Source organism: Lycorma delicatula, chromosome 6, assembly GCF_047948215.1.
Source record: "Lycorma delicatula isolate Av1 chromosome 6, ASM4794821v1, whole genome shotgun sequence".
Lineage (NCBI taxonomy): Eukaryota > Metazoa > Arthropoda > Insecta > Hemiptera > Fulgoridae > Lycorma > Lycorma delicatula.
Window position 1 is genome coordinate 80,004,446 of NC_134460.1, and position 12,766 is coordinate 80,017,211.

General features: G+C 27.1%; 1 protein-coding gene across 2 annotated transcripts in view; it reads left to right on the plus strand.

The window, feature by feature from the left end:
- The window catches only part of Ndg (Nidogen), a 99,610-nt gene extending 88,284 nt beyond the window's left edge, over nt 1-11,326 (plus strand). For both annotated transcript variants that reach the window (XM_075367934.1, XM_075367935.1), the window contains 5 exons: nt 563-673; nt 3,998-4,169; nt 4,288-4,463; nt 5,936-6,044; nt 7,860-11,326. In XM_075367934.1, the coding sequence (XP_075224049.1) occupies nt 563-673; nt 3,998-4,169; nt 4,288-4,463; nt 5,936-6,044; nt 7,860-7,983 (692 nt within the window). In that variant the 3' untranslated portion in view covers nt 7,984-11,326. The remainder of the gene's footprint in view (nt 1-562; nt 674-3,997; nt 4,170-4,287; nt 4,464-5,935; nt 6,045-7,859) is intronic.
- Nucleotides 11,327-12,766: the final 1,440 nt, after the last annotated feature.

Here is a 12,766-nt window from a genome sequence, read left to right on the forward strand (position 1 = left end):
ATGAGTTTTACCAAAACTTGATGTCAAAATTGTAATACTATTTTTCTTCCATGTTGTTTTTAATTGTTTTTCTCTTATTCAATGTTCTTAGTTTTATTTTAAAATAAACAGTAGTTTGAAGTCATTTTTTATATTCATAAAAATATTTTAAGCAGACTACTGAAACTACACATAAAGTTCAGATTGCAACAATGTATCCAGTAAAACATTTTGTATTCAATCTAGTGAACATTTTTTAAAAAACTTTTCATTTAGTAGAGTTTGAAGATTTGTGAAAAAGCTTACTGGCTGATGTTAGGGAAGTAATAATAAGTCATGAAGCCTAAGTTATGAAATAAAAGAATCAGATATATTATCATGTATTACTGATTGATTATGTGTTACCATTTTTTTTTTTTTTTCAGGGCTCCAATCACTGCCATACCTATAGGTGTGATTATGCATAGAAGAAAAACACAATAGAATGGCTTTCTCATATCATGTATTGCACTTCCATAATTGATAATTATTTATTTATCTTTTAATTCAAATTTATATTTTTAAATTTTACTTTATTTAACAGGTCTTACTATAGATTGTGTCGAAGCCAGAGTGTACTGGAGTGACATTATGTCAAAAGCTATAAAGAGTTCAGCCTATAATGGAGCTGAGAAAGAAGATTTTATTACAGAAGGTTTGTTTTTATTATAAATTTAATGTTTATAAGCATAACTCATTTTCATTATTTTGCCTACTATCTTACTATCTAGTACAACCTGTAATCTAGTATCATCATCCTTTTAACATTTTGACATCTTTAGCATTCTAAGATCAACTATTGAAAGCCTTTCATAAAACTGGTAGTTATTTAGTCAGCAAAGCAAACTTCTATTATACTATACATATAAAGAAAACGTTTTGGAAAAATCTAAATTTAGTTATTTGTGTACAGTCCAGTGAAATCAAATTATCATAACATTTTTTGTAAAATGTTGTAACTTGCATTTTTTTTATGATTTAGCACAGTTCTAAACATTGTTTCTACTCTCATAACAAGCAACACAGTCATTTAACTTGGCTACTCTGAATTGTTCTCATTTCATTAATCCTCCTATTTCTAAATTTTTATTTTGTCCATTTTATCTTCAACTTCCTCCATCATTACATTTCAAATACCTCTATTCTTTCTTTTTCTCTCTTTCATAGTATGTACAAAAATAAAACACGTCACTTTAAACATTTAATTTCTCAAATATGGTTACCACTGATACATTAATAAATAAATAAAAATTATTATAAAGTCCAAATCCATCTTACCAGCAATTAATTTTGACTTTCTGAGATCTTTCAGTCCTTAGATCATCATCAGAAGATTAAAATATCATTTTAAAATAAAGTTAAAAAATTAAAGGAAGAACTATATATAAAAAATGAATACACTCCATTTAGTACAGGAATTGAGAAGTTGTATAAAAGAATTAACATAACACGTGCATATACTACAAATAATAGATTATTCAAATATATTAATAATAATTAAAATAAGATACATAATAATGATACTAATCTTGATAAACAAGGGATATACAGTTTGGGTTGTGAAGATTGTAACATGATATGTATTGGTATGACCAATCGTAAATTCTCTATACATACAAAAGAACACATGCATAGTATAAGAAGCAATAAACCAGAAAATTCTAACTTTGCTAAACATATATTATTTAATGGCCATACATACAACCCAAATACTTCTATGAAAATTTTAGCCATATCTTGTAATTATTATAATACATCTAATTTAGAAAAATATCACATTTACAGTAAACATAAAAACCTAATTAATGAACAAAAATTTTTTAAAGATGATAAATTGTTTGAACACATCCTAAGTCTATACTTATAAAGAGATATAAAGAGATAATAATTCAAATATATCATTCTTACAATATGGTTCCCATTGATTTTTTTATTTTCCACCAGATTACACTGTATGTTTCAGTCAGTATATTGCTGACTAGCTATCAGTCATGACTGCTTAATATTTTATTTCTTTAATTTTATTTTATAATGATATTTTAATCTCTTTGCGATGGACTAAGGACTGAAAATCTTGAGAAGTCAGAACTAATTGCTGATGAAGTGGATTTGCACTTTTTAATAATTAAAACATTTAATTTCTAAACATAACATTCATTTTACCAGTAGTTTTTTCATCTCTAACTTCATTTTATTACATAACTGCCATTGTTATTCTGATTTGTATTTCAGTTTTGGAGTCTTCATGTCATCATGATACTTTTTTTTGTGTTCAGTCATTTGAGTGGTTTGATGCAGCTCTCCAAGATCTCTTATCTAGTGCCAGTCATTTCATTTCGGTATACCCCCTACATTCTAGATCCCTAACAATTTGTTTTGAATATTCCAGACGTTGCCTGCCTGCACAATTCTTCCCATCTACCTGTCCCTCCAATATCAAAGCGACAATCACAGTATGCCTTAATATGTGGCCTATAAGTCTGCCTCTTCTTTTAACTATACTTTTCCAAATGCTTCTTTCTTCATCAATTTTCTGCAACACCTCTTCATTTGTCACTTTATCCACCCATCTGATTTATAACATTATCCTATAACACCACATTTCAAAAGTTTCTATTCTTTTCTTCTCAGGTATTCCAATCGTCCAAGTTTCACTTCCATATAAAGTTATGCTCCAAACATATACTTTCAAAAATGTTTTCCTAATGTTTAAATTAATTTTTGATTTAAGCAAGTTATATTTCTGACAGAAAGCTTGTTTCGCTTGTGCTATTTGACATTTTGTATCACTCCTCCTTTGTCTATCTTTAGTAATTCTACTTCCCAAGTAACAGAATTCTTCTACCTTCATAATCTTTTCTCTTCATATTTTTATATTCAGTGGTCCATTTACATTATTTCTAGTACATTTCATTACTTTAGTTTTGTTATGGTTTATTTTCATGTGGTAGTTTTTGCGTAGGACTTCATCCATGCCATTCATTGTTTCTTCTAAATCTTTTTTACTCTCAGCTAGAAGTACTATAACATCAGCAAATCGTAACATCTTTATCTTTTCACCTTGCACTGTTACTCCAGATCTAAGTTGTTATTTTGCATCAGTAACTGCTAGTTCTATCTAAAGTGTAAAATGTAACAGGGATAGTGAACATCCTTGTCAGACTCCTTTTTTTATTATGGCTCCTGTCTTATGTTCTTCAATTATTACTGTTGCAGTTTGGTTCCTGTAAATGTTAGCAATTGTTCTTCTATCTCTATACTTGAACCATAAATTTTTTAAATGCTGAACATTTTATTCCAATGTATATTGTCAAATGCCTTTTCTAAGTCTACAAAAAGTATGTTGGTTTGTTTTTCTTTAATCTTCTCTCTACTATTAATCTGAGTATTAAAATTTCTTCCCTTGTCCCTATAGTTTTCCTGAAACCAAACTGGTCTTCTCCTAACACTTCTACTCTTCTCTCAATTCTTCTGTCCAGAATTCTAATTAAGATTTTTGATGCATGAGTAGTTAGGCTAATTTTTCTTTACTACTCACTAATAACTACTCACTAGTGTTAATAAAGTAGTTAAGTTAGTACAGTACTGTATTGACATATTGACAGCATGTTAAATATTTTAAATAATACAACGTTTTAAATTAGTAAAAGCGTTTTTTATTGACTGAACAAATATCTGTTCTAAAAATTTTAATGTATCATGTATTTTAGTATGTAAATGTAAAAAAGAAAAAAATTACTGAAGATGGGCGTAGACCCAAAAGTGCTTTGAAAATGAGAAAGTAAGGTAAGAGTGTTCTCTAATTCTGAACTTTGTGGAGTGGCTGAATAAGTTTATATTATATAATTAGCTAGAATTTACGTACAGAGGAAATATGGACTTAAAATATTTAAATAAAATATTTAATTAAAATAAATTATTTAATTAATTAAAAAATTTTTACACTAAAAGTTTATTGTTTGGATTTTTAAATTTTCAGATATTAACTCACCAGAAGGTCTAGCCGTTGATTGGGTGAATAGAAATATTTACTGGACAGATTCAACAGAGGATACGATTAGTTTTGCCAACATAGACAGTAAAGAAAGAAAAACTATTGTTTCACAAGGTTTGGTAAATCCACGAGGAATTGCAGTACACCCTAGTAGAAAGTAAGTCTAAAAATATTAATAGTATATTTTTTCTATGTTATTATGTAGGAGTAATAAATTAATGTAATCACTTGTTGCTTTTAAAAATTGTGCAATACATTTTTATTTTACTTTACAGTCAAATATTTTGGTCCGACTGGAATCGAGCGAGTCCAAAATTAGAAGTTTCACAACTTGATGGTTCAAATCGAGCAGTTTTTGTACAAGGACCTGCTGTACAGCTACCAAATTCTCTAGCGATTGACTGGGATACTGATGAGTTGTGTTGGGCTGATGCAGGCACAAAATCAATAGGTATGTGAGCGGTTAAAGGGGTTAAGATTTTGTCCTAATCCATTTAGTCACTTCATCTGCTACACTTTTTGTTGGAGGCAGATGTTAACATTGAATAAGATCCCTTTTAATATAAAGTATGTAAGAAATGTGAACTCAATTTACTCAAAATATTTAAAAATAAGAAAGCACTATAATTTTGAATACTAGAAAAAAGTTTTATATTGAAGTAATAACAACAGAAGAACTTTCACAGATGTAAATCATTATAATCTAATGTTCACATTTATTGATCATGTTAACTCTTTCAAATTCTCTCATTTCATTTTAAAGCAACTAATCAAACAGTCTTATTACAATTATTATTTAATTTGTTTGTTTTTCTCATGATTTCATTTTTAGTTTTTTAAGATTTATTTCTTTAATTGAATTTCCTCATTTAGATCAAAAATGAAATTATGAATTTATTTTAAATTAAATAAATAATTTTTTTTAATTTACTTTTAAAATTTTTTGTTCTCATAATAAATTTATAAATTTCATTACATCTTCATTAATGGATTACAAAAGTTTTTCCTTCTTTCAAAGTTGTTGCCACATTTTTAATTCAATTTTACTTAATAGCTTTATTATAAATAACTTTTGAATATGTGAATTAACATTTTCTTTCATAAATGTACATATAAATGAGTTTAATAATTTTACATTATTATATTCCTGTAATCTTGGATTTGTATTATTTAAATTAATATTTACACTTTAAATTATTAAATTTAACATTAAAACACAACAAAATTATTAAATTTAATGTCAAAATTAATTTTCATCTGTGATAGTACCTGTTATGGTGAGCATGAGACTATTGTTACTGTATGAATAAATAAAAAGATAATTTTTATTTGTCGTATAAAGATAACTAAGAAAGCTATGATATCTAACTCTTTATGTTCTTTACCTTTTTCTTAATTAAATAATTTATTTGAATGTAGATGCTAATTGTAATGTTTGCATTTGGTTATCTCTGTTTATTAAATAAAATAAAAAATAAAATTTTGAGAAAAATAAAAATGTTCTAAATATTTCATAAGGAGGTATTCATTTCAAATTATTATAAGTGGTATATTAAATGCATTGACCAATTAAAAATAATTGACTTTAACTTAAAATATAGGACATTTAAAATATAAAAATAATATTAAACGGTATATGTTTATATATAATAACCACATATATTAAAAAACATGATTTTATTTAACATTTGAATAAAAATTGGTTCACCTTAAAGCTGGGTTTCAAATCCATTAAGAATTAGTGACAAGGTGTTATTGCAGTAAGTGTACAATATTTATAACTCTGTTATTAAAATGAATACATTAAACTCAAGAAATAATTTTGTACATCTTTGTTATATCTCAAACTTATGTAACAATATTGCATTTAAGTAAATATTTTGAGTGTATATTGTGTATTTACTGAAGTTGTATTGTTTACAGAGTGCATAGGTATTACTAATCTGGTACGTAGGACTGTTGTTACAAACTGTAGTTATCCATTTGGATTAGCCATTTCATCAGACAAATATTATTGGACCGACTGGAACACGTAAGTATTGATTTTATGGTTTTATTAACACATAATAAATTATTAACAGTTATATGCTTTACATAATTAAATGCTTTTCATAATTGTACCACTGTCTTTGAAGGAAATAAAAATTTTAAGACTGAAAATTGCCAGGCATAAAAGTTTAAACTAATGCATTTAGCTAAGTTAAAACCATTTGAAGTCTAATGTGTGCATACAACTGGATTGCTTAGTCTCAATGACAATATTTCTTTTAAAGGGTATAGCTTTAAACTTTTATTTTATTAATGACATTTCAGTAAAAAACGTTCTTTTCCAAGGAGAACAGGCTTTCAAACTGTAACATTTTTTTGGGATGTTTTTGAGATTTTGTATTACAGAGATCTGTAGAAATATTTTTTTCCTTTTAATATTCTATTAATCTGGCCTACAAAATAAAAATATAAATTTGTATTTTGGCTATGATAAAATTATACACTGAAGTGCAAGTATTTTTTTTTAATATATATTTATTTATAAAATATTTTCTTTTAAAAGTTCCGATAAAAGTTTTTCTCCAAAAATTAACCTTTTTTGGGACATAAGGCCATTATGTTTTTCAGTTTATATCATAATTAAATCTTCTTCAACATATTTCCTGCAAAGAGATGCTCCTTCTTTAGCAAGTACATCAGCTCTTTCATTGGCCTCTGTGCCTCAGTATCCTAGCTCTTAATGCAACTGCACTCTATTTCATACCAACACCATAATAAGGCCTGGCAGAGCTCCCATTCTATGAAATATTGGCTTAGAGTTGAACCAACATAAATTTAGTGCTTTAATGACAGCCTTACTGTCTGGAGATAAATAAAGCTGTTGTTACCTCTACAGCCCTTCTCCTTGCAGTAATTAAGACATCTAAGGTAGCATACATTTTGACTTCTAAAATCAGTTTACTCTCTTATCACTTACTATTGAGTTAAACCCAGTGAAAACCCAATATTTAAAATAAATTTAGGATGAGAAAGTTCTGCATACACTAATCTCAAACTAGTTCTCATGACATCGACAGTGATGGTTATTAAACATGAAATGTCAACATCAATAACAAGTAGATAGATAGTATCTATCTACTAGGGATAGTGCACTCAGTTTCATGTAACATTTGTGCTACAAATCGTCCAGTTTTATGATTAAGTTTGCTCTGACATTTTATCTTATTTTTTTTTTTTAGAGTGCATTTTCTCAAAATTCTTTTATTTATGTTTCCATAATTAAAAGAATTTAATGTTCCAAATTAATGTTTTATTTATGTTTTTCCAAAGTTCATTAAGAAAAACGTATTTTCCAAAACCTTTTCTCATCAATATTTTCATAACTTTTCTACAAATCATGAGAATAACAAATTAGGAAATCTAGGTATGACAAACTTCAGTGATGAGATACAATAAAGAATGACATCAAATGTTAATAATTTGGTAATGGAGGGATGTATAAATAAAAAACTGGTAAGGAAGTCAAAGAAAAGACATTTTTTTTTTCAAGGTAAGATCTAAATAGAGAGTATTGTGGAACTAAATAACTAGACAAGTGACTAATTATATTAAAATCTTTAACTCATTTTATTTTATTTATTACTTTGATTTAAAACAAATTTATATATATCGCTTATATTGTTTGATGAAAGTTATAAGTTTCTATCATTTTTAATAACTGATTGGTTAAGTAATTCATTTTTATCTGTATAAAGAATTATTTTATAAATTTTGGTTTATTTAAAAACAAAAGAATAATATAATGTAAGTTATTATTTGATGTTGATGAAGTATTTATTTCTATTAAATCTTTTCACAGGCAAAAAATTGAAAGTGCTTGGAAGGTGACTAGTACAAGAGCTGATCCGATAGATGTGCCTTTAGGAGGATCTGGAAAATTATATGGCATAACAGCAGTATCAAATTCATGTCCTCCTACTTAATTATTAATAGTGTAATTATTTATATTTAACAATAATTAATTATTAAATTTATTTATTTATAATGTTGCATAATAACAGTGAAACATTATTATATTGTAGAAATTACATATCACAGTTTAACAACTAAATTTACCACAGCATAGAATCCATTACTGCTTTCTGCCAATCATTACTGTTTTACTTGAGAATCTTTGAAAAAAATTTTGATATTGGTAGTATGTGGGTTACTACCAGCCCAATAGCAATGATTATTTTGTAAAAATTGTCATAGCAATGTAAGAGTATTGAATTTATAATACAGGCTATCACCTGAATACTTGTGATGAAGTGCGGGGACTTTCGAGCCTCTGAGCTAAAAGACTGAGTCCTGGTTGCTGGGTGATGAAGGCCAGGAATGGCACAGCCTGGCCTGGTGTTTCCCTCATATGGTGGCTAGAGGCGAAGGCACCTCCCGGAACTGTGTTCATGCTTAATTGGGGGTCTGGTTCTGGGAGACAGGATTGAAAAAAAATATTCACTTGCATTTTGTAGTAAACCAATGTACACTGTTCATAACATTATTGTGGTCTTAATCTCATGGGACCTTTTTATCACAACCTTTTAACATTTTTAAATACTAATTGTAAATAGCATATTTTAGCTCAATTATTAATGATATTTAAACAGTCTATTCAGTTTGTTGCTTTTAAAATCAGATTTGTATTTTTTTTTTTATAAGTTAATATTAGAAAGTTTTAAACTTTTATAAAACAATTTCAAGCTTATTATTAAAATCCATTTACTATGAATGCAACAAGTAAAATTTGATATTCTCTCATTTGTGTATAAAAGGCTTGAAACAATAATTTGCAGTGTTAAATATGACTGTGGTTTAATGATGTATGCACAGATTAAATTTTATATTTGTAAATGAAGATAGCAGCATTACTGTTTTGTTGAATGATGCATCATCACCTACCACATGTCCAGAGTATTTATTACATGATTGATTATGTGTTAATAATTATTGATATGTAATTTTAAATGCTGACCATCACAAATAGCAAAAAACATTATTGATTGTTAGTCATCTTAAGGTTAGGCATTTTTTCTTTGCTCTGGTAGCAAAATCAGATTACTGCAAACTCTTGCAAGTAAATGATATGACAGTTTGTAAATGTCGTGTTATATTATTATACATAAGATTCTAAATACTATTTTACAATTATAAATTTATTCTCCAGTATCTTTTGTGTTTTTCACTCTATATATTACTGTTACATGTTATTATGCAATATTAAAACCAATATAATAATTATTATTCTCTGTTAAAAATATAAATAAAAAAAAAAAAAAAACAGACAAAGACTGAAATCATTGTAAATAAAGCCATTTTAATCAGAATAGAATTATTGTATAAAGAAAAACTATTTATCCATTATATTTAAAACCATTTTTAGGTAAGATTATTGATAAAAAAAGATTTGTAACTAAATTTTCCCTCTTCTTCATAAATCATTATTTAAAAATATTATCTGCAGCTGTTGGAGAGTGAAAGAAATGATTAAACACAGATAATATTAATTATAATGTAAATTTGTTAGCTTTTTAATTTCTGGAAGGTAGTTATTGGATTGTAGTTAATATATCCTGGCTTGGCATACAGGAAAGTAATAACCAACAATGTACTTACTAAGTAAAAATACGATGCAGCAGTCTACTTGCCTGATCCTGAGATCAAATTCAAAAAAAAATTGTATACCTCTTTGATTCAAGGTCCCATTCTGTGTATCCAATTTATTAGAATGCACTAAACATTCAAACTTCCAGAATAACTCATTAATTAGTCAATCAATTAGTAGGTATATTTAACAGTAACAAAGAATTTAAAGTTAGCTAAGAAAGGAAAGAAAGTTATTAAATTAGTTACTGCTAGCTTTCTTTTTTTATTAAAGCTAAGTTTTTGTTAACTTTGTAAAAGTACCTACTTCTTTTGTACATAAATTGTGTAGTTTATTGATAATATTTAAATCTATCTTGTATGTTAAGAAGGTATGAAATGTCTAAAAACTCTTCAGTTTACAAATTGCAGTTGTGTTCTAACTACGTAGTCCCCTTCATACAGTACAGGAAAACACAAAAATCGATGACATTATTTTTATACACCATTAAATTCTGTAAAAATGGTAAATTTGTTTCTTATTAAGAAATCATTTCTAGAGATTGAACATATTTGAATTATGAAACTGATTTTTTTTTTAGTAAGACTAAATACTTGTAAAATAAATCAGAAATAATTTTTTATGCTGAGTAATCTTCCAATTTAGTATGGGTGAATCCAGACTATTCACCTTCTGGGTTTTGAAACCTGATTTGGGTTCTCCATGAAAAATTTGGAGGATGTCGTTCAGGAAATTTCAATTGAAACATCAGGGCACACTCCAGAAAGGGTCAAAGTTTTGAAAAACAAACTGTAGATTACTCCATTGTCCATCCACTTGTTTTTTATTCTTAATTATTGCATTTCAATCAAGTACTTCTCTTCTTGTTTGTATTCATTTTTGTCTTTGCATTATCCCAAGTCATATATTGTCAGCACTCCCATCTTTTATTCTACTCTGCCACTTCTCTTATTGTTCTATTCATCCTTCTTAGCAATTTCATCTGTTCCATCTCAGTCTTCTTTGTTTATTTCTTTGTAATTGCAGATGTTCAAATCATCTTTTACTTCCCAAAAATAAGTCATTATAATCTAATCTTGTAAAATTTATTTTTCCACTTTCTTGTCACAAGGCACACTGCTTATTTTCCCCAATTCATCCATCCTCATCATACTCTGTGCTTTATTTCAGATTCTAGCCCTCCAACCTTCTGCTCAAATTAATCTAATGAATTTCAGTGTATCGCAGATATTAGATAAATTATACCTATGCTCCAAAACCATTTTTTCACTTATCAGTCAGTACTATTATCGAATATTTTATACCAAAAAAAAAAATATTCAACCTAAATAATGGGTAAGACCACAGATAAATAACATTATATTTTGATTATCATAAATTTTAACTCCTATTCACAGTCAATCTCATGGTTGATGATTTGATAGGAAAAGAAATCACTATTTATTTTATTCATTGTTATCCAAATAACTAATAAACCAGTGAATATAAGGTATTTTTAATTAGATTATTCATCATAAATTATATAGTACTATAAGTAAAATTTTATAAAAATGTGAGTTTGAATTGTTAAATCTTTATAAATAATTAGAAATATTTTTCTTTTTATTTATAAATATTAAATTATTGATGTAAATTGTGTTTTTGCACTGCTTTCCAGCTAATAAAAACATTTTGAAATAGTATTTTATTCTACTTTCATCTGCGTAATATATTTTGTATAGAAACTTCTCTTCACATTAATTGATTGTAGTGATATATGAGAATCACTCAATTATAAATATATGGTAGCATCAATTATTTATTATTGGATGATTATTTTGTTCTTAATTTTTACCCTTTTTTTTTCCAAGCTGGTATTCCCTAAGCCAATTCAAATATAGCTGAACCTGCAGATTTAAATTGGATACAGTTAATAAGATCTCCTTTCCTTCCCTTTACTGACAGATCTTCCTCAGGATCTCCTTTCTTGTTATCTAGAATTAATAATCAGGAAAAATCAGTAGTTACCACAAGTAGGAAATAAAATAATAGGGTTCAGTGGAAAATTTTCTCTTGGAATATTCAATTTTTTATGTACTTATTTTAATGCACAATATAAAAATTTGATATCTGATTTATTTTAAAGTTTGCAATTTTCTGAATTTTTAACATACATACATATTATACCTCCACTTTAAAACTGCTGCATATAACAACACACTTATAGCAAAGAAAGTGATCTGAAAAAAGGTATATTTATTTTTCTATTTACATACCCTTGTTCTTACAATGGCGCTTTAACCATTTCACTGACACCTAATTTCATATTCCAACACATATTTCCCCATAACTTGAATCAAAGTGTTTATTATTTAAAGATACTTCTTTTCTTATCCAGATCACCTGACCTGGGATTAGTGAATCATTTTTTTTTACTATATTCATCTCAACATTTTAGTTAAGAATAATTTTCAATTTATACTAGCATAATTAGAATATTTAATAATTTGTATTAAATATGTGATTTTTAATGATAGATTATTGAAAGATGGAAATTTACAGGTTTAAAAAACCAGAAAGTTTATACTTTTTGAAGAATACAGGAGTTTGAGATTAAGAAATTAGGATTAGAAAGTTAATGCTATAAAAAAAACAAGGATTTGAAAGAAATAAAATTCTGAGAAAGAGAATAAAACTCAAGAAAACCTCGCCAGAAGTAGAAGGAAAATGTGAAGAAATAAATACTGACTGCATAATGATGACTGCAGTACAGTCACTCTCATAATTAAGAGCCTGATTGGCTTATAACACCTCTTAATCCTGTAACTCCCTCTGTACAGGGATTGTGAATACTTCAGATGTTAAAACACCAGATAAAACAGATTTTTGCCTAATTTAGTTTGATCACTTTAGAAAATGAGTCGAACTACATAACATTTAAATATTAGATAAAGCTGCAAGTGCAGATGTTTTAGGCTCTGATGACTGTCCTAAAAAATTAGCTAAATTACTCATACTTTTTGAGAAGGTGAATATTCAGCTTTTTATACATTTAATTTTGATGAAAAATATTAGAAACACACGCAAATTAATATAACCAAAGAAGAAAAACATGCTTTCTTTGGAATATTTCCATTTGGTTT